This window comes from Molossus molossus, unplaced genomic scaffold (assembly GCF_014108415.1).
Source record: "Molossus molossus isolate mMolMol1 unplaced genomic scaffold, mMolMol1.p scaffold_m16_p_17, whole genome shotgun sequence".
NCBI classification, from domain to species: domain Eukaryota; kingdom Metazoa; phylum Chordata; class Mammalia; order Chiroptera; family Molossidae; genus Molossus; species Molossus molossus.
In genome coordinates this window covers 20522114-20544898 of record NW_023425352.1, presented here as the reverse complement: position 1 = coordinate 20544898, position 22785 = coordinate 20522114, and the positions used below count along the sequence as shown (strand labels likewise).

At 36.4% G+C, this 22785-nt stretch overlaps 1 protein-coding gene across 3 annotated transcripts in view; it reads left to right on the top strand.

The window, feature by feature from the left end:
• SLK (STE20 like kinase) overlaps window positions 1-22785 on the top strand; it is a 48014-nt gene that overhangs the window by 5741 nt on the left and 19488 nt on the right. For all 3 annotated transcript variants that reach the window (XM_036265946.1, XM_036265945.1, XM_036265947.1), the window contains exons 2-12: window positions 5378-5542; window positions 7603-7651; window positions 7982-8131; window positions 13694-13766; window positions 13927-14121; window positions 14848-14929; window positions 16653-16781; window positions 17123-18487; window positions 20902-21032; window positions 21230-21353; window positions 22021-22200. In XM_036265946.1, coding sequence (XP_036121839.1) covers window positions 5378-5542; window positions 7603-7651; window positions 7982-8131; window positions 13694-13766; window positions 13927-14121; window positions 14848-14929; window positions 16653-16781; window positions 17123-18487; window positions 20902-21032; window positions 21230-21353; window positions 22021-22200 — 2643 coding nt within the window. The remainder of the gene's footprint in view (window positions 1-5377; window positions 5543-7602; window positions 7652-7981; window positions 8132-13693; window positions 13767-13926; window positions 14122-14847; window positions 14930-16652; window positions 16782-17122; window positions 18488-20901; window positions 21033-21229; window positions 21354-22020; window positions 22201-22785) is intronic.

Genomic DNA, 22785 nt, shown 5'->3' with positions numbered 1-22785 from the left:
AGCACTAGAGGAAGGCTGCAAGAAGGTGGAGGAAGAAAGGCCTTGCACCTTTCTCTTTGTTTTCTGTGGGCTTCCTGTCTGCTTTCCTGTTACTATGACCATCATCCTAGTGGAAATTCTTCACTCCAGCAACAGGAGTTGATTCCAGTTTGTAGTTTTTGCAACACTCACAGTGCTAGCCTCATCATAATCCTTCATAACCCCAGCTCCAGTTGGCTGGCCTCCTCTTCCTCAGAAAGTACCCTAGTCCCATAAGACCCCTTTTCCAAGTTTAGTGACGCCAGCAGCAGCTGAGCAGCACTCTCTCCTCAGGGATCTGTTTCAGCCCTGCAGAACCTTTCTTCCAAGCTTCTGAGTTTTAATAATTCCAATCCCTTGCCTTGGCTTCCCTGGTCCTAGGGTAGTAGCTTTTCCCCGCAATTGTTAGCTTCACCTCCCAGACTCTTCACCTTCTCTCTATGGTTTTAATTACCTAGTTAACAACAGAGTCAATAATTATTTATATTAAATTCTCTCTATTAAAATAATCAATATGATTTCTTTCTCCTGGCTGGACCCTGATTGGTACAAATATTAAATAAGCTAATAAATGGAGAGTGTAGAGAACAGTGCTTGGCACAAGGTAATTGTTCAATGAATAATATCTAATAGCATAATGGATACTATTATGTAGAATAGCATACTTGAAATTTGAGATTTTTATACCCCATTTCTTTGAAAAATACTAAAATTTCCAATTTAATCACAGACTTAATAAAAACAATATAAAGATAATCCTTGAACTTTACTGATACTGATACGCTCAAATATCACCCTCTCAGTGAAGTCTAACTTAACTACCCTATTTAAATTGTAACTTCTTCTCTGTGTACCCCTGTTCATTTCCTCATCTTTATTTCTTAACTTTATTTTTTTCCCCACAGTACTAATCAGTAATATACTCTCCATTTATTTAAACCTTTTTCCCCCTTGATTTTAGAGAGAGAGGGAGAGAGAGAAACATCGATGAGAGAGAACATTGATTGGCCGCCTCCTACATGCCCCCCAATCCTCCTGCCACCTCCTTCAATTCCCCCCATGGGGTTTGGGCCCACAACCTGGACATGTGTCCTGACCTGGAATAGAACTGGTGACCTTTTGGTGCATGGGTTGATGTTCAGCCACTGAGCCACATTGGCTGGGCACTCTCAGTTTTTTTATTTGCCTATTGACTGTCCTCTCCCCACAATTATAAGTGTCACAAGGACAGAGGGATTTTTGTTGTTGTTGTTAATCCTCACCTGAGGATATTTTTTCATTGATTTTTAAATTTTAGATAGAGTGGGAGGGAGAGAGAGAAACAAACATCGATTCGATGTAAGAGAGACACATCAATTGGTTGTCTCCTGCACAACCCCAACTGGGGCTGGGGATCAACCTGCAGCTGAGGTATGTGTCCTTGACTGGAATCGAACCTGCGACTCTGGTACATGGGATGATGCTCTAACTGCTGAGCCAAACCGGCCAGGGCTGAAGTTCTCTTTTGTGCAAAACATATTCTTTGAACCCTAAACATTAGGGTTACTTAATTAGTAATCAGTATTTTTGCCTGTTTTTTCCTAAGGAAGTAAAACATATTACAATAATGTACTTAGAAAATGTTTAACAAAAAACTTCACAATCAGAAGTTTATTGAAAGAAAGGTTTTATTGAGCCAAGTGCTAGCCAGGAAAGGACCAGGTCCTGGGGCATGAAATATAAACCACCAGTAGCATGGCTCGATGGGAATGACTAGCATGTGCATGCTGTCATTGATAAGCGTTTTTATACATTCTGTTTTGGGGAAGAAAGATGTAGGTTGCTTTGAAAGAATTTACATTGGCTACAGATAAGGAGGGGTAGGAAAAGGTGAAGTGGGGGCAGTATTGTTATAGTTGCACAACATATAAGGAAGAAATATTTACTAGTTTTGATTAGTTAGAGGCAGCAGTCCTGAAAGTTCATGCATAGTTGTCTAGTAGACTGCGGAGGTTGATTCAAAGTTCCAACATAGTACATTCAGGAGTGTGTGCTGTCTTTTGTTAGTTGGCTCACAGCTATTAACTAATTGTTCCAGTCTTTGCTCTCTCCTATCCATTGGAATTTAATTTAGGATATACAGAATTTTTCTTTTGACGAAAAATTCCCATATACAGGCTGATTCCTGCTTTGTTTATTCTTTTCTTTATCATTGCCAAGGTTAGTTAATAGATCACTAAGAAATCTCCCATATACTGATTTTTAAAAATACTTTATTGTAGCCCTGGCCAGTATGGCTCAGTGGATAGAGTGTTGGCCTGTACACTGAAGGTTCCCGGTCAAGGGCTTGTACCTGGGTTACTGGTTTGATCCTTGGCCCCAGTTGGTTCTTGTGTAGGAGACAACCAATCCATGCGTCTCTCTCACATCGATGTTTCTCTCTCTCTCTCTCTCTCTCTCTCTCTCTCTCTCTCTCTCTCTCTCTCCCTCTCTCTCCCTCTCCCTCTCCCCCCCATCTCACCCCCTCTCTTCCTTCTCCCCACCCCCCCCATTCCCTTCCACTCTCTCTAAAAATCAATGGAAAAAATATCCTCTGGTAAGGATTAGCAAAAAAACAGAAATTCTTTATTGCTTCTGTAAAAATAATACATGTGTATTTTTAAAAGTTCAAACAATATGATACAAAATACAAAAAAAGTCAAAAGCCCCTGAAATTCTACCGTGTTCACTAATGATGTGTTTCTAGATACTTCTTATGTAGCTATCCATATGTGAAAATGGATGTGTAGTGTCTGTAAAATTACATATCTCTCATGTTTAGTAAGTTGTTTTTTTTTCCCATTCACTGATGTTTTATGGGTACTATTCTATCTTAAGAAATAATCATTGACTAGTCAGTTAATTTTGGCTGCATAATGTTTCATTGTAGAATTATATTGAATGATTTAAGCAGGTTCTTGTGAATGGGCATTTAGGCTGATTCAGTGTTCCTTACTGTAAATAGTACTTTGATGAATATTTTTATATATGCATGTTTTTTTCTTTTTTTTTACCCTCACCTGAGGACATTTTTCTATTTATCTTTAGACACATTAGGAGGGAGGGAGAGATGGAGAGAGAGAGAGAGAAACATTGATGTGAGAGAGACATATCAATTAGTTGCCTCCCACGCAACCCCAACCAGGGCCGAGGACACACCGCATTGCAACCAAGGTACATGCCCTTGGCCGGAATTGAACCCATCTCATTCGTCCCTGGGCCGATGCTCTAACTGCTGAGCCAAACCGGCCAGGGCATATATGCATGTTTTTTATTTTGTAAAATTACCTCATGATAATTTCTTAAAAATAGGATTTGGACCGTTATTTATTTATTTATTTATTGAAACCCTTATTCGTAGCTTTTAAAAGTTTGATTTTTTTTTCTGTTTTTTGTTCTTTTAAAGTAATAGATTCAGTTTTGCCGGAGTGATAACGTATATAATATTGAAATGTCTTAAAAAACCTAATTAGTATTTTAAGATCTGATTAAGATATACATTTAGCATGGTGCATAGCATGCTTTAATTAATATTTATGTTTAGGCTATCTTTCAAAATAAGCATGTCAAAATAATGAGAAGACAAGTCACTAACTAGGAGAAAATATTTGCAAGAGGTATCTGATAAAGGACTGTTATTCAAAATACAGAAAGAATTCTTAAAACTTAACTATTAGAAAACCAGCAGTCTGATTAAAAATGGGCAAAAGATCTGGACAGCCCTGGCCAGTTTTGCTCAGCGATTAGATCATTGGCCTGCAGTCCAGAGAGACCCGGGTTCGGTTCCCGCTAAGGGCATGTACCTTGGTTGCAGTTTGTCCCAGCCCCTGGTTGGTTCGTGTGGGTGGCAAACACTTGATGTGCCCCTTTCATGCTGATGTTTCTCTATCTCTCTCTCCCCTTCCCACTCTATCTGAACAAAAAATGGAAAAATGTCTTTTGGTGAGGATTAAAAAAAAAGATCTGGACAGACACCTAACCAAAGATTTACAGATGGTCAGTGAGTATATGAAAAGATGTTCAACATCGTATGTCATTAAGGAAATTGCAAATTAAAACAAGGAGATGCCACTATACACCTATGTTAGAATGGTGAAAATCTAAAGCACTGACAACACCAAATGCTGTCAAGGGTGTGGCGCAACAGGAACTCTCATTCATTGCTGGTGGGAATGTAAAATGATTTGGCCACTTTGGGAGACAGTTTGGCAGTTTCTTATAAAACTAAACATGTTCTTACCATATGATCTAGTAATTATACTCCTTGCTATGTACCCAAAGGAGTTGTAAACTTATGTCCACAGAAGAACCTGCACATGTATGTTTATAGCAGTTTATTCACAATTGCTGAAAACAACCCAATAATAAGATGCCTTCAGTAGGTGAATGGATAAACTGGCACATCTATATAATGAACTGTTATTCAGTGCTAAAAAGAAATGAGCTGTTAGATGATAAAAAGAAATGGAGGAACCTTTTTTTTTTTTTTAATCCTCACCCGAGGACATTTTTGCATTTATCTTCAGGTAGAGTGGGAGGGAGAGAGGGAGAAAGAGAGAAACATCGATGTGAGAGAGACACATCGACTGGTTGCCACCCACATGACCCCAACCGGGCTGTGGACAAACTGCAACCGAGGTACGTGCCCTTAGCGGAAACCGAACCCGGGACTCTCTGGTCCGCGGGTCCAAGCTCTAACTACTGAGCCAAATCGGCCAGGGCAGAGATGGAGGAACCTTAAATGCATTTTACTAAGTGAAAGAAGCCAATCTGAAAGTCTACATACTATATAATTCCTACTGTATGACATTCTGGAAAAGCAAAACTATGGAATAAAGACCAGTCGTGCCCTGGCCAGTTTGGCTCAGCGGTTGGAGTGTCGGCCTGCGGTCCAGAGAGTCCTGGGTTCGGTTTCCGCTAGGGGCAAGTATCCAAAAAAAAAATCAGTCATTGCCAGGGGTTAGGAAGAAGGGAGGGATGAATAGGTAGAGCATAGAGGATTTTAAGTTAGTGAAACTCTTTTGTATAATATAATGGTAGATACATGTCACACATTTGTCAAAACTCACAGAATGTACACCAAGAGTGAATCCAAATGTAAACACTGGGCTGTGGGTGATAATGATATGTCAGTATAGAATATTAATTGTAACAAATGTACCATTCTGGGGAGGCTGTGCATGTGTAGAAGCAGGGAATATATGGGAACTTTCTGTATTTTCTGCTCAACTTTGCTGTGAACCTAAAACTATTCTAAAAAATAAAGTTTATTAAAAAATAGAAAATAAAATAAAAAAAAAACAAGTATGCATTAGGGCATTTTTGATATTTACATTTTTAGGCCCAGAATAAAGAGACCAATGTTTTAGCTGCTGCAAAAGTGATTGACACCAAATCTGAAGAAGAACTTGAAGATTACATGGTTGAAATTGATATTTTAGCATCTTGTGATCACCCAAATATAGTCAAGCTTCTAGATGCCTTCTATTATGAGAACAATCTTTGGGTAAGTATTTTCTGTTGATCTATAGGAGTAGTCAAAATGTGTTAATTGTCTTAAAGAAGTTTATAAGTTGCAAAAGCTTCTTTTATGTATAACCTCTTTTGTTTAGATACTTGTGTTGAGAGTTGATCTGCTGATGAGATGGTCATTAATAACATATTTATTCTTAGCTTCAACAGATACAGGGATGATCAAAAGCAGATCTACAGTTATTTGTATGGGAAAGACATGCAGTTTATGGTTATTACAGTGGCTTTATTAACTGTTTCACTGCTCACAACTGTAAACCTGCTTTTGCCTACCCCTGTATTTCAGATTGTACCATATTTCATGATTGTTTGACATTGGACCCAAATGGAGAAATTTGGTTACGAATATTGTATTTCCTAAACTATGAAATTAGATGGCTTTCTCTTATTTGTAATTGAAATTTAAGCATTTACTTAAAAATTTTTATAAAGTTTCTTTTCCTAGAAAGTGTTTATAGTTTTATTACCCAAACCTTTTCACAATCATATAATAACTTATAAAATGCTTGCTAGAAATGTTAAATACTTATATAATCAGGCCCAGCTTTAATACATGATATAAGTGGCCCAGTCTTTATGTATGAATTATGTTCATTTTTAGAAAATATTAGACACAAATAGGTATATAAATAAAATATTAATACTCATTATGATAACCAGTACCTTGCTCTGCACCAACACTAATTTAATCAAGAGGGCTTTTTGAAATGGAGTTTTTGTTTTTCTCCTTGAAGGAAGAAGCAAAGTGTTTTGAGAGAATAGGTAGTACAAGTAATACCTGACTACGAATCAGAGGGCTTATATTTTTTTATCCTGGTGTTGCTAGGTAGGAGCTTAAATAAATTAACCTTTATGAGTCTGTGTACTCACTTATATAGGCTGAGTAATGATTTGCCTCGCAAATTATTTTTTAAATTATATAATGCATTTGAAAACAATTTGTAATTGGCAAGCATCTGTAAAAGTAAAGTGTTATTATATAGAAGGAAAATTTATCAGGAAGTGGTACAATTTTTTAAGATACGTAATTTTTGAAAGTTATAGTTATTATTAGTGTATTATCTTCTAATATGGTTGTTCAGGTCTCTAGCAAAATGTTTTCAGAGATTATAATGAAATTAACTCTTAGACAAATTAATAAGTAAGATATTGGCTCAACGGTAGAGCTTCGGCCTGCAGACCCTTGAGTCTCGGGTTCAATTCTGGTCAAAGGCACGTACCTTGGTTGCAGTTTGTCCCCAGTGCAGGAGGCAACCGGTTGATGTGTCCCTCTCATGTCAATGTTTCTCTCTCTCTCCCTTTCTCTCACTCTTTCTCCCTCCCACTCTATCTGAAGATAAATAGAAAAATATCCTCGAGTGAGGATTAAAAAAAAAATTGGACAACTCAAAGAAGTCTGTATATTTTCAGGAATTATTCCTATTAGTAAAGCTAAAAAATACTACATTTCATCACAATAGTTACCTTAAAAATGATAGTATTAAAATTATTCAGTAGAGATGAAATTAATATACAACACTGTCTTGGTCCTGGCTGGGTAGCTTAGTTGGTTAGAGTGTTGGCCCTGTATGCCAAGGTTTCCGGTTCGATCCCTGGTCAAGGCACACATAAGAGGCATCCGGTGAATGCCTAAATGAGTAGAACAGCGGATTGATGTTTCTCTTTTCTCTACCTCTCTCCTTCTCTCCCTTCTTCCTCCCTTCCTCTTTTTCTCTCTCAATTCAATAAATTAAAAAAGAAATACTGCCTTGAAGAAAAATTTTGTGCCTGGTTATTAGAGAGAAACTGGGACACTGAAAATGATGATTAACAAAACAGCACATACTTCTAGAATATGTTCTCTTTGTGCTTTCTTAAATGTGTATCATTAAGACTCCTGACACTTTTGACAAAAACATCTTTACGGTTAGCATAATATTGTTTCCATAGCCTAGGTTATTTGATAGCTATTCTTTATCCTTTTTGCTAAATTGAAGAAAAAAATACTCTTAACTCAGTGTTGTGTTAGACACGTATTTTTTTATTTGCCTGCAGATCCTTATTGAATTTTGTGCAGGTGGAGCAGTGGATGCTGTGATGCTTGGTAAATACCTTTTTTTCTTTATGTTTATATCTTAAATTACACTTAATAAAAATTGATGGATTTCAAACATTTATACATATATCTTATTGTTAGGTGAAGTTCAATCAAGAAAGAAATCAGCTTAATTATATTTTTATATTCTTAGATAATTGTAATACAATTTTAAAATTAAGTATTGAGTATAATATGTGAGGGAAGTAATTCTTTAGATATTCAGTTCTTCTAAAATAAGTTCACTGTATATGAGCTTTAACAATGATGGTAAAAATAAGAGTCTATTGACATGTTTTCACTGTGTAAAATGCAGATTTGTTTACTTTTTTCTTACAGAACTTGAGAGACCATTAACTGAGTCCCAAATACAAGTAGTTTGTAAACAGACCTTAGAGGCATTGAACTACTTACATGATAATAAAATTATCCACAGAGATCTAAAGGCTGGCAACATTCTTTTTACCCTAGATGGAGATATTAAGTTGGGTAAGTTTATTCCCTTAAATAAAACATTTAAATATGTGCTCTGAGATTTCCTCCTGTATGTATGTGACTTAATATTGTTTTGTTGTGACTCAAATATGTGAAACATGGAGAATTACTCCATATTACTTTTTAAAACTACTTCCTTGGATAAATAATTATTCATTAACTTTCAGAACTTCTAAGTATAGTAATCTAATATAAATACACTTTAGACAGAGGTTCTCAACCTGTGGGTTGCGACCCCTTTGGGGGTCGAACGACCCTTTCACAAGGGTCGTCTAAGACATAACAGTAGCAAAATTACAGTTATGAAGTAGCAACAAAAAGTAATTTTATGATTGGGGGTCACCACAACACGAGGAACTGTATTAAAGGGTCGCAGCATTAGGAAGGTTGAGAAAGAAAGTAAGGTTTAGAAAGAAAGTAAGAAAGAACGGATGTTTATTTTCACAAAGGCAAGCTTTTAAAAACTGGTTAATTCTTTTTTTCCCCTAAGTTTTTGTATGTAGACTTATTATTTATTAATATAATACATTTAGAGTGCACCATAGTATTCTATAATAACTTCATTTTTAATTCTAAAACTCATGTGTAATGAAGTTCTTTTTCCATGTTTAGTTTTATACTCTATACATATAATATCTTGATTAAACTAACAAAGTAACTAATCTTAGGTCTGTTTTTTTTTTCTTTTATTTTGAGATAGAGTGGGAGGGAGAGATTGAGGAAGAGAGAGAGAGAAACATCGATGTGAGAGAGGCACATTGAGTGGTTGCCACCCACACGACCCCGAGGTACGAACCCGAGACTCTCTGGTCTGCAGGCTGGTGCTCTTAACCCCTGAGCCAAACTGGCCAGGGCCTAATCTTAGGTCTGAAAAGGATGCCTAAAAGAAGTATAAGGACTGTAGTTTTTACTTTTTTTTCTTCACTAAGGGAATAAATACAACTTTATAAGAAGAAATAGATGTAGGTTTAAAAGTGAAATTAATTAATTTCATACACACACACACACACACACATGGAAGATCTAGCCCTCTTTCAGTACACCCAAGATATTAATATAAAAAGAATCTGGTGGTGAAGTCTAAATTTGTGTATTTGGAAGGACAAAATACACATTAAAGGACAAAATATGTTGAAAAACCATACTGAGCCCTGGCCGGTTTGGCTCAGCGGTTAGAGCGTAGGCCTGCGGTCCTGAGAGACCCGGGTTCGGTTCCCGCTAAGGGCGCGTACCTCGGTTGCAGTTTGTCCCCGGCCCTGCTTGGTCGTGTGGGTGGCAGCCACTCAATGTGTTCCTTTCACATCGATGTTTCTCTCTCTCTCTCTGTTCCTCTCTCTCCCTCCCACTCTACCTGAACAAAAAAAAAAAAAAAAGAAAAACCATACTGATACCAGTGATAATAATCACTTTACTTTGTCATGACATCTAAGCAGGTATAATTTGATATACTAAATTTTAACCTTTATATTTTGAAATAAACAGATACAGAAAACCACACAAACAACTTAGCTTAAGACAATTGATTCTTTCTGATCCTTAGCTGGTGGCCAGTATTTTAAAAAATATTATTAATTCATGAATTTAATTTTATATTATAGGTTTCAAGTCTATTATAATTTTTATCCTTATTGAAGCCCACAGTGTACTATCTTTGATGACTGGGAGCTTCTTTATGTTGGCTTGTTAATCTTTTTTGACATGAGTCTAGTCTTTGATAGCTTCCTTGTTATTTGTTAGGTTGAGGTGATTCAGGCTCTTATTGCGTATTTCCTCCCTCAGACCTGTAATTCATCCATTTCTTCAAGAAGCCCTGGTTTCTTTTATTAGGTTATGGTATTTCAAGACCACAATTTGAGTGTTAGAGATGCCTAATAGTTTTTGGATTGGCCATTGTTCTAGTCCTTTTCATTAAAAAACAATTTTTTTTCAATCTTTAGAGAGAGAGGAAGAGAGAGAGATAGAAACATCACTGAGAGAGAATATCAGTTGGTTGCCTCCAGCATGCCCCTCCTCCTACTGGGGATTTGGCCTACAACCTGGGCATGTGCCCTGACCAGGAATTGAACCAGTGACCTTTTGGTTCATGGGTCTATGCTCAACCACTGAGCACACCTGCTGGGCTGTTCTAGGCCTTTTCAAAGGACAGAGTTAGGCTCTCAATGGGTTCCTACATATTTCCTATTCAAATTCAGCATAAAGGTATTTTGTTTGTTTCTTTGCTTTTTTTTTTTTTAACAAACCTCTTTCATATTACATCTGTATCTCCTTCTATTCTGGTTCTCAAGGACATTGATGATAGATTTAGAATATACCATAATTAGTCATTTCAGTCCTCCTTTCTGTATTTAATGTTAATCATCATCAGTCCTTATGTTGATGTCTCTTTGGTCATGTTGGTTGTCTGAAGTTCATTCTCTTGTAGATTTTTCTGGAAGGGCTCTCTGAGTTTCTGTATAATGATAACAGTTCTACTCTATACTTTGCTGGGTAAAAAATCCTTATCTCACATTTTTATTCTTGATTATCTGAAATATGTTACCCTGTTTTCTTCTGTTATAAAGTGTTGAAAACTATGGTGATAATCCGATTTTCTTTCTCTTACAAGTGATGTATGTGCTCTTTTTATCTAGATGCCAAGAAGTTGTTTTTCTTTAACTTGACTAGACTTTAAAAATATATATGTTCTTATAATATTCAAGTTTTTTTTTTTCAGGAAGATTTTTTGAAATTACTGATTTGAGTATTCTGTTCCCTTATATTGACTTTCTTCTTTAAGGATTTTTATGTGCTTGTGGGATTTGCCTATTAGCAATATTTATAACTTTCTCTCAAGTTCTTTTTATCTTTCTTCATTTTTTAAAAAAATCATGGTGTAATATACTAAACAGAATTTACCGTTTAACCATTTTTAAGTGTACAATTCTGTACCTTTAAGTATGCTCACATTATTGTACAACCATCACCACAATCCAAAACTTTTTCATCTTCCCCAATCGAAACTTTGTTCTCTTAGACACTAACTGCCCAATCCCTCCTTTCCCCAATCTCTGGCAAGGACTGTTAACTTTCTGCTTCTATGAATTTAACATCTCTAGGTGCCTCATATAAGTGGAATTATACAATATTTATCCTTTTGTGTCTGGCTTATTTTACTTAGCATGTCTTCAGTGTCCATCCATTTTGTAGCATGTGCCAATTTCCTTTCTTTTTAGGCTGAATAATACTTTGTTATATGTATATATATTTTGTTTATCCTTTCATCCATTGATGGACACTTGGGTTGCTTCTACCTTTTGGCTCTTGTTAATAATGCTGCTATGGACATGGGTGTACAAATTACCTGTTTGAGTTCTTGCTTTAAATTCTTTTGGGTATTCTAGAAGTGAATTTGCTGGATCATATGGTGATTCTGTGTTAATTTTTTTGAGGAACCATCATATTATTTTCCATAGCAGCTGCACCATTTCATGTTCATGCCAGCATCCTTGCCAGTACATTCCACATCCTTGCCAATACTTGCTATTTTCTATATCTAAAAAAAATTTTTTTTTCTTTATTTATTTTAGAGAGAGAGGAAGGGAAAGGGAGTGAGAAATAAAAACATCAATGAGAGAGAACATACATTAGCCGCCTCCTGCATGACCCCCACTGAGGATCTGGCCCACAACCTGGGCATGTGCCCTAACTGAGAATTGAACTGGTGACTTCATGGTGCATGGGTCAATGTTCAACCACTGAACCACACCCACTGGGCTATTTTCTGTATTTTTTATGCTAGCTATCCTAATAGTGTGGAGTAGTAATGGGTATAAAGTTGTTGTGTTTATCTGCTATTGCATTCTTCTTATTTAGTCTTTTTTTTTTAATCCTCACCTGAGGACATTTTTGTATTTATCTTCAGATAGAGCGGGAGGGAGAGAGGGAGAAGCTAGAGAGAGAGAGAGAGAGAGAGAGAGACAGAGAGAGAGAGAGAGAGGAACATCAATGTGAGAGACACATCTACTAGTTGCCACCCACACAACCCCAACTGGGGCCAGGGACAAACTGCAACCGAGATACGTGCCCTTAGCAGGAGCCGAACCCAAGACTTTCTGGTCTGCAGGCTGAAGCTCTAACTGCTGAGACAAACCAGCCAGGGCTAGTCTTTTTATTTAACATGATTTTTATTTCTAATTTTCTCAAGTTCTGCCACCTCATTTCTGAGTTTTTATAATTCTGACATGTTACTCTGAGGAAAGGAGAAAGAAAGAGAGAGAGAGAAAGAAACATCGATACAAGAGAGAAACACTGGTGATTGCCTCCCGTGCACACCCTGACTGGGTATGGAATCTACAGCCTAGGTATGTGCCCTGATTGGGAATTGAACCTGCAGACTTTTGGTGTATGCGACAGTGTTCCAACCAACTGTGTCACCAGCCAGGACTGTCTTACATCATTTTTTGAAGTCTCATAGCTTGTTTTGAAATAGTTATGTTATAATTTTGATCCATTTTTGGTGAATGTTTTTCTGTAACTGTATTAAAGTCTTATTTGAATACAAGAACATACTTTTGTGTAAAATAATGTGTACTTTAAAGAATAAGTATATTTTGAAGATTTAGGAATGCCAAATAGTTTTGAGTTGGTTGACATTTAAAAGTTTCAATTTCTGCCCTGGCCACTTTGGCTCAGTGGTTAGAGCATTGACCTGTGGACCAAAGAATTGGAGGTTCGATTCCAGTCAAGGGCACATACCTTGGTTGCGTCGGTCCCCAGTGACCAGGGCCGTATGGGAGGAAACCAGTCCATGTGTCTCTCTCATCAATGTTTTACTCTCTTTCTCTCTCCTTTCTTCCCTCCCTTTTTTCCTCCCTCCCTCCCTCTCTATCTGAAGATAAATGGAAAAATATCCTCGGATGAGGATTAAAAAAAGTTTCAATTTCTGTTTTATTAATTTGTAAATACAGAGAACTTTCCATTTGTTTCATACCTTGTTAAATGTATACAGAAGTATAGAACCATACTATCCTCAAGAACCACATTACAGTACCCAAATTTTTATGATTTTATTGGATCACGTCTTTGGAAATGGAAATTAGTAGGTAAAATGATATTTTAACAGACCATTGTGTACCTGCCACATCATTATCAGTAGAAATACAAAGCACATACAAACTTAATTTTCCCCTTTGTACAGAAAATAAAGATGCCTTTTGTCACTGGCAACCTCTTGGTGCATGGGTCGACATTCAGCCACTGAGTCACACCGGCTGGGTTGGCTGGTCTATTTTAAAGTTACTATTTTTTTCTTCAGTTCTGGAGAATTTGTGATCTGAGGATGTATAAAGATGGTGGTATTAAGTATATTAATGATGGAGTCTTTTCTGTGGCAATTTTTGGGTGTGGGTGTGGTAGAAATAGGGTGGTCAGATTAGGTTGGTAGAGAAGATATTTTTCTTATCCTTTACTAATAATGGCTTTATGAAAGACTTGATATGCTTTCCTAAACTTTGTTGACTACATTGAACTTTGCTTAAAAACTATAATTAACACTTTTGTATGATTATTTATTTCAAGCGGATTTTGGAGTATCAGCTAAAAACACAAGGACAATTCAAAGAAGAGATTCCTTTATTGGCACACCATATTGGTATGTATTCATTTTTATGGATTTACAGTGTTAGTTAGGTCAGCAGTTACTATACTCATTAATCTTTCCACATAATTGGTGATACTGTCTATCTTTTATGTGGGTTGAAATCACTGTTCTTAAGTTAAATGTCTTAACTTTTAATTTTCTGTTTTCGTAGGATGGCTCCTGAGGTAGTCATGTGTGAAACATCGAAGGACAGACCTTACGACTACAAAGCTGATGTTTGGTCCCTGGGTATAACTTTAATAGAAATGGCTGAGATAGAACCACCTCATCATGAGTTAAATCCAATGCGAGTGCTGCTAAAAATAGCAAAATCTGAGCCCCCTACATTAGCACAGCCATCAAAATGGTAAAATATTCTAAACAAAGCTTTTTAAGAAGTAAGACTTGATGTTTATTCTTCCAGCTCTCCAAGGGTATTTAAATCTATGGTACAAAGACTACATGAAAACTGATTTTTGGTATAGTTTTAAGACTTATGGACCATTTAAACTCTTATAACTAACTTTTCCCATAATTAAAAAAAAAATTATGTTAGGGAAGAAGATGGGGGGGGGGAGGAGAGACAGATAACACACACATTCATTAGTTGCCTCTTGCATGTGCCCCGACGGGGGATCAAACCACAACCTAGGCATGTGCCCCTGACTGAGAATTGAACCCGTAACCTTCAGGTGCATGGGACTATGCTCCAACCCGTGGAGCCACACCAGCCAGGGCTTTTCCCATAAATTTGAAAATACCAGTGACTTCTGTTTTACATGAAAAAAGTATTTTCTGTACTATGAGAAAGTGAGGCATATATTCATTTGATCTATGTATGTGAACTTTTGGCATACTTGTGAATATATGGTTATATCTCAGTGGTTAAAACTTTGAACCTACTTAGATATATGTCTAAATTGTATTTATAAATGAATAACTTATAAAATCTTAATATTCTCATTAACTTTTTTATGTTGAATTAATATTATTGCATATATAATGAAACTTAAGCATAATTTATTAGAGTTTTGTTTGATTTTAATAACAAGAGAGTAAATTAGAATGTCATTGTTAAACTTTTATTTTGAAGGTCTTCAAATTTTAAGGACTTTCTAAAGAAATGCTTGGAAAAAAATGTAGATTCCAGGTGGACAACGTCTCAGCTACTGCAGGTAAGATAAGAGTAGTATGACAAAAGAAACCATATAATTGTTTTAACATCCTTTTAAGAATGTAATTTCAGATTCATTCATTGTGCTGTCTTTCCACTTGAGTTTCCCTGTGGAAATTCAAACACATGTAGTAGTAAACATTTGCTTTACAAACATATATGCTACCATTGCTAAAAAGCATTTAACTTATAAGTCATTCCTCCCGTGCTTTTTTGATTCATTTTGTTAGTTATTTCCACTGTGTTTGTTGCTTCCATTTTGTTTTTCTAGTAAAAGCAAGCACCTTGGGGACAGGGGCACAAGCTAATGCATTTTTTTTTTTTCTCCTCACCAGAGGACTTTTTTTTTTTTTTTTTTTTACTTCACCCGAGGATATTTTTTTGCATTTATCTTTAGATAGAGCGGGAAGAAGAGAGGAGGAAGAGAGAGAGAAACATAGATGTGAGAGAGACACATTGAGTGGCTGCCACCCACACAACCCCCAACCAGGGCCGGGAACAAACCGCAACCGAGGTACGTGCTTTTAGCGGGAACTGAACCTGGGACTCTCCGGTCCGCCGGCTGACACTCTAACTGTTGAGCCAAACTGGCCAGGGCAACCAGAGGACATTTTTGCATTTACCTTGAGGAAGAGTGGGAGGGAGAAAAGGAGGAAGAGAGAGAGAGAAACATTGATGTGAGAGAGACACATCGAGTGGTTGCCACCCACAGAACCCTAACCGGGGCCAGGGACAAACTGCAATCGAGGTACATGCCCTTAGCGGGAACCAAACCTGGGTCTCTCTGGTCTGTGGGCTGACGCTCTAACCGCTGAGCCAAACTGGCCAGCTTGCTAATGAATTTTTTTACTCTTGAGGATAAATGTCCAGTAAATGTTGTTCATTTTAACAAATGGCATTAAAGTGATTGGATAATATTGATTTATAGGAGGATCTGTTTATGCTATTTGAAATAAAACTTTGTCAGGTAATTAATATTACAAGTAAACAAAAAGAATGGCAGATCTTGAGGCACTTACTGTTAGTTGAGTTACTGTGTGATTCCTACTTGATAGTGTTTTAGGTTGATGTATTTATGTGGGGGGGGGGGAAAGCAGGAAAAATTGCCTTGTTCTGTGCAACATGTATATCCCTGGGACACACTTACTTTTATTATTTTACTACCTACACATTTGAAGGCTTTACTCTGTGACAGACACTGTTAAGTGCTGAGTATACAGAGATGAATAAAGTGTCTTCTTACTGTTAAGAATATTAGAACCATGTCAAAAAAGCAGGTGTTTGTAGACACTTTTAACAGAACTTTAAAGCTTTTTGTAACTTATTGAGGCTTTTTACTGGATTTACATGTATTATTACTTTTTAAGAACTAGTATTACACAGTTAACTTGAAACTTTAACTTTAAATTTTAGATTATGAAATTTTCAAACATACCTAAGAACATGTACCTACTATCCAGATACAATGTGTTGTTATTTCTCACATATTTCCTTCAGATTCTTTAGAAAAGGTACAGTAGGGGTTGCAGGCAGCCCCTATTTCGGTTCAGTCCCCTTTAACTTCTTCCTTCCCCAGATGTAACATTATTTGACGTGGTTTGTATTTTTTCTACCTATGTATTCATATTTTTACCACATAATAATACACTTTATGTTTTTGAAACTTACTTTATAAGTAAGCATTTGAGGTGTTATTGAGCATGCTCTTTTTAATGATCAAACAGCATCCCTTTGTTACTGTGGATTCCAATAAACCAATCCGAGAGTTGATTGCAGAGGCAAAGGCTGAAGTAACAGAAGAAGTTGAAGATGGCAAAGAGGAGGAAGATGATGAAGAAACAGAAAATTCTCTGGTCAGTATAATAGAAAGGACATTTTATTTAGGTAATTTTTAGAGTTGGGTTTTGAGGTTTGCACCTGTATCTAAGGATTAATTAATGGGTAGCAGTACAAAATCTTTAATTTTAGAGGTAAAGATTAATAGCCAATTTACTCTTGCTATCCATTTTTGTCATACTTATTATGTGAAGATTTGTCAGTTCTTTAAATTATTTTTATAACTTCATCAGATTTACTGAATAAAGATATTAAATCATTATATATAAATTAGATATTTTAAAAATATAAATAAATAAAACATTGCTTTGGCTACCATCTTGTTTTAACACTAAAAATGTATAAAATCTTTTTTTAGCCAATACCTGCAAGTAAGCGTGCCTCCTCTGACCTTAGTATTGCCAGCTCTGAAGAAGATAAACTTTCACAAAATGCTTGCATTTTGGAATCTGTCTCAGAAAAAACAGAACGCAATACTCCTGAAGATAAATTTAACAGCAGAGTTCTTGATGAAAAACCCACTACTGGTGAGCCTGAAAAAGCTGTGGAGGGTATTGATGAACATATTAATGATACTCACTTAGAAGCTATGGCTGAACTCCATAAGAGAACAATAATCAAGGAAAATGGGAGAGAGGAGAAGAGACCCAAGCTTGAAAATCTGCCTGACCAAGAAGCAGCAGACATGAATTCAGTCAATGAAGGAAAAGAGAATAATATGATAGTTTTAGAAACAAATATTGAACAGAATCTGAAACCTGAGGAAGAAAGGGATCAGGAAAAGCAACAGATACTTGAAAATAAGGTTATAAAATCTGAAGAAGAAATTAAAGATACTGCTATTCAAACAATGGATTTAGTTTCTCAAGAGACTGGTGAAAATGAGGCAGATATTCAGGCAGTTGACAATGAAGTTGAGCTTACAAAGGAAGACACCCAAGAGAATTTGGCCAAAGAAGAGAAAACTAAAAAAGATGTGGTTAGTGATATAAGTAATGTGATAGGAACAAATGAAGCCTTAGATGTTGCACAGAAGGCGGCTGAAAACAGTGCTAAGGACGCTCGGAGTAATGACGGAAAAGAAATGGTTGAAGCAAGCCAGGAACTAGCAAGTAAACGCACAGAGGGTCCTGAAGTTGGTGGTACTGAGGAAGTTTCTGTTAGAGAAAGAGTTGAAACTAATGAGTTAGATAAAAAATCTTTAGAAGGTAAAGGTGAGAAGCAGTTAATCAGCAGTTCCGAAGACATAGTGGAGACTAGTGAGGAACCCAGGACAAATGAAGCTGAGGAAATTACTGAATCAAGTAGCACTGAAGAAATAGAGATCAGAAGTGAAGTGATTCATACTGACCAGAATGCTTCAGGAAGTGAAACACAGGATGCCCATGAAGCCACTACTCAGACAGATACAGAGCAAAAAGAGATTCCTTGTGAAGTGCCAGTTAAAACAGAACCTGAAGTTACTGCCACTTCACAGCCCAGTGAACCTCAGCCTGTTCCAATACCTAGCATTAATATCAACTCTGAAGATGCAGAAAATAAAGGGGAAATAGGTACTTTATCAAAAACTGAAACCACGTTGCTACCAGAATCTGAGACGCAAAAGGAAAATGATACTGATTCAGGCACTGGTTCCACTGCTGATAATAGCAGCATTGACTTGAATTTATCCATCTCTAGCTTCTTAAGTAAAACTAAAGACAGTGGATCAATATCTTTACAAGTAAGTATACATGGATCCTTGTTTTGGTTTTTCTTTGTCCTTGTTTCAGTTTTTCTTTGTCATTTTAGAATTTATGTGAAACTAATGTCTTAAAAATAAGACAGCACTAAATCAGTAGTATTACTCCTATACAATTATTAAGGCCTACGAAGGCAATCAATTGAAAAGAACCAAAGAGAGATGTGACCTTTAAATTTTTTGGTACTATCTAATTATTTTTGCCAACTTGATATAAACAGTATAATATAGTTATTTAGTGTGATTTGGATTCTCTTATTGCATATATGTAGATATTATTTTAGCAAGAATCAATAATATATGAGAGAATTAAGAAAGAATGGTCTTTTTTTTCTTTTTTGCATTTATCTTTAGATAGAGCGGGAGGGAGGGAGGAAGAGAAAGAGAGAAACATTGATGTGAGAGACACACATTGAGTGGCTGCCACCACACGACCCCAACCGGGGCCGGGGACAAACTGCAACAGAGGTACGTGCCCTTAGCAGGAACCGAACCTGGGCCTCTCTGGTCCATAGGCCAACGCTCTAACCGCTGAGCCAAACTGGCCAGTGCAAGATATATAATATTTTTAAAAAGTGCAGATACTTCTATGAGAATTAAGGTCATGTTAATTATGGATATTTTAGTGGGAACCAAAGAAATTGAAAGTTTGGAGGTTATAGGGAGGTAGATCTATTTTGGGGGCAAGCCCACTTTAGATTTTAGAGGAAACCTGGCGAGGATGCCATAGTCCAGGGCTTAGGGAGAGGAATGTGAGGATACTGGAAGCCTGGAGAATAGAACAATAAGACATTGCAAAAAATGACTGGAAAGTGCCAAAGACAAAGTTTAAAATTTTAATGCATTTAAAAAATATATGTTTTATTGATATTTTTAGAGAGAAAGGAAAGGAGAGGGAAAGAGAGAGACAGACACATCGATGAGAGAATCATTGATTGGCTGCCTCCTGCACAGCTCCTATTGGGCATGTTCCCTGACTGGGAATCGAACCAGCGACCTCTTGGTCCATGGGTCAACACTCAACCACTGAGGCACACCAGCTGGGCTAATTCTAATGCATTTAAAATCTTCACATTCCACTTCAACTCCTCTGCTTTCTAACCTTTCCCCCCATATCAAAATCAAGTAATTGTCCTGGCTGGTTTGGCTCAACAGTTAGAGCATTGGCCCTCGGAGTTGTGGGTTTGATTCTGGCCAAGGGCATGTACCTTGGTTGCTGTTCAGTCCCCAGCCCTGGTTGGGGTCATGCGGGAGGCAACCGTTAATATGTCTCTCACATGTTTCTCTCTCTCCCCGCCCCCACTCTGTTTGAAATTAAATGAAAAACATCCTTGAGTGAGGATTTAAAACACACACACACACACACACACACACACACACACACACACACCCCCGCCCCCAAGTAGTTATCTGCTCTCTGCTCTCAATACTTACATGTTTACCAGATTTATTTGTGGGAATGTTATACATCTTTTGTTTCTATCTACATTTGAAAAGCATTTGGATGCCAGTTGAGGAATGAAGAGTTTAGTCTTAAGAAAGAATGGCAGGCCACTTTCCCTGGGAAGCTCCTTTCCCCCAGGCATGTTACCTTTGCCTTTCCCTCTCCTAACCTCTAAGGGCCCTCCTTCTGCCTTTGTAGCTTGTTTCCTGAGCTTGCACAGCCCAACTGGCTCACTTCTACTACCTTTGTAACTTTCTAAATAAATTTTCTCTTATAATTTGAAAAAGATTGATAAGCAATAGCTAACAGGCAAATATAATTCTTTTGAGGTGCAATAGAAATGCTGTCTTTCTACTAACTCGAACATCACATTCATCTCCAGCCCTGAGATGGAGGAAAGCAATTGATACTAATGAAACAGATTTTGAATCCCAGTCCTCTAAAAATTACTTAGGGAGCCTTTTCAAAATACAAATTCCAAGCAACTCAGCCCTGTTGATTTAGAGTCTTTAAGGGATAAGCCCCAGGAATTCAATTTTGTTTTGTCAGTGGTTCTAAAACTGAGAAGCAGAGGTATCTGAAAAACCTACAAGGTGAAAAGAGGAAGAAAAAATTGGTTAACATGTTAAAGTTACACTAACTAGTCATTTATGTGAATTGATCCTTACCACTGTGCCTGTTATGATGTGATTTCATAAAAATTATACATGCACATCATGAAAAGTCACAATTTCACTTGAAAAAAATTAAATTTCATTTGTAAAGTCATGTGAAAGGTAAATGAGGTATAAGATGATATAACTGGTTCCACAGGTGAGTCTTATTGTTTTATATTCTTACCTTATAGTCTTACCTGTAGTCTTGATGGCTCTTCATTTTTTTTAAAGAAGAAAATGCTTTCTATCTCTAGTATTTCCCATATAAAGCCTAACTAAAATAAAATCTTACTCAGGAAACAAGAAGACAAAAGAAAACACTGAAGAAAACACGCAAATTTGTTGTTGATGGTGTAGAAGTGAGTGTAACAACATCAAAGATAGTTACAGATAGTGATTCCAAAACTGAAGAATTGAGGTTTCTTAGGTGAGTAGAGAAATAACATAATTAAAACTAGTTTTGTGACTTCTTTTTAGTCTCTGCAAAGTCTGAAGACTAGAGAAATGAATAAAAACTTGGCTAATTTTGGACTGTTTTTTATTTTTAAAGTTTTTTTTTTCAAAAAGCATTTCAAAGTTGTAATTTTTTTATCTTCCTCTATCATTGCTATTGCATTTTATCAGACGTCAGGAACTTCGGGAATTAAGATTTCTTCAAAAAGAAGAGCAAAGAGCCCAACAACAGCTCAATAGCAAATTGCAGCAGCAACGAGAACAGATTTTCCGGCGCTTTGAACAAGAAATGATGGTAAAGTTTTAAATATTTGTACCATTGGTTAATTATGAAATTTGGTGCCTTAAGAAGAAACTAAACTAGCTTTTTTTTTCTTTATTGATAGAGAGACAGGAAGGGAGAGGGAGAGAGAGATGGAAACATTGATGAGAGGGAACATCCATTGGCTGCCTCCTGTGTGTCCCACTAGGGGTCAGGCCCACAACCTGGGCATGTGCCCTGACCGGCAATCAAACCAGCAAAATCTGCAGATGTTCAAGACCGTTATATAAAATGGCATAGAACAATGCATGTAATAGGGCCTCTGCATCCACAGATTCCCAATGTGAATTGAGAATACTATTTTCAGTTTTTGGTGGTTGAATCTGCACATGTGAAACCTGGGGATACAGAGGGCCAACTGTATATTTATTGAAAAAAAAAAATCTGTATATAAGTGGACCTGTGCAGTTCAAACCCATTCAGGAGTCAACTGTATTTATTTTCTATGTTAGAAGAAAAAAATGCTCATCTTTTTGAAAATTTTCATATTTTAGTTCAGTTGATCAGTACTACAAAGGTTATGTATATTACATAACTAAATTAAAATGCTAGTTATGTCCTCTTAGTAAATATATTCATTATGATGAGTTAATATGAGTGATAGAAAAGTTAAATGATCTTGAGCTACATTGTTTTACAGAGCAAAAAACGACAATATGACCAAGAAATTGAGAATCTAGAAAAACAGCAGAAACAGACTATTGAACGTCTAGAACAAGAACACACAAATCGCTTGCGAGATGAAGCCAAACGCATTAAAGCAGAACAAGAGAAAGAGTTGTCTAAATTTCAGAATATATTGAAGAACCGCAAAAAGGAGGTAAGTATAATTACTGTTTTTAATTATGAAAGCAATTTTTACTAGTTAAGGAGCACTTATTTTTTTGGTCTTCTCAACAGTCATATGGAGTAGTAGTAAGGTCAGGTGTTATCCCATTTTACTGCTTAGGAGGCGGGTGTAGAAGGGGTTATAATGGCCTGTTTAAGTTCACAAACTACCATTAAATGTTCAAAATGTCCAGCTAAACATTGAACCAAGTCTTCATTTTTCTTCTAAACTATCATTTCTCTTTTATTAATACAGCATGTAAGATCTTTTACAAAAGTATTTTTTTAAAGAAAACTTAGTGTTGTGTTTGCAGGTAGAAATAATTTACCTTATTATTTTTAATATTTAATAAAAATTTTTTTATTAACTTAATTGCCTTTCTTGGACATTGAGCCAAAATAAAAGTAAGTAACCTGAAATTTGACATAGTATCTATAAATTCATCAAATTGTGAGATATTTTGAAATATCTCATTATCTGGTTGCTTTTGGTACTTCTACTTGTATAAACACATGTTCATTTTTCATAGTTGGATTACAGGTCTGTTTTTAGGTGGAATACATCAAGAATTTTGAA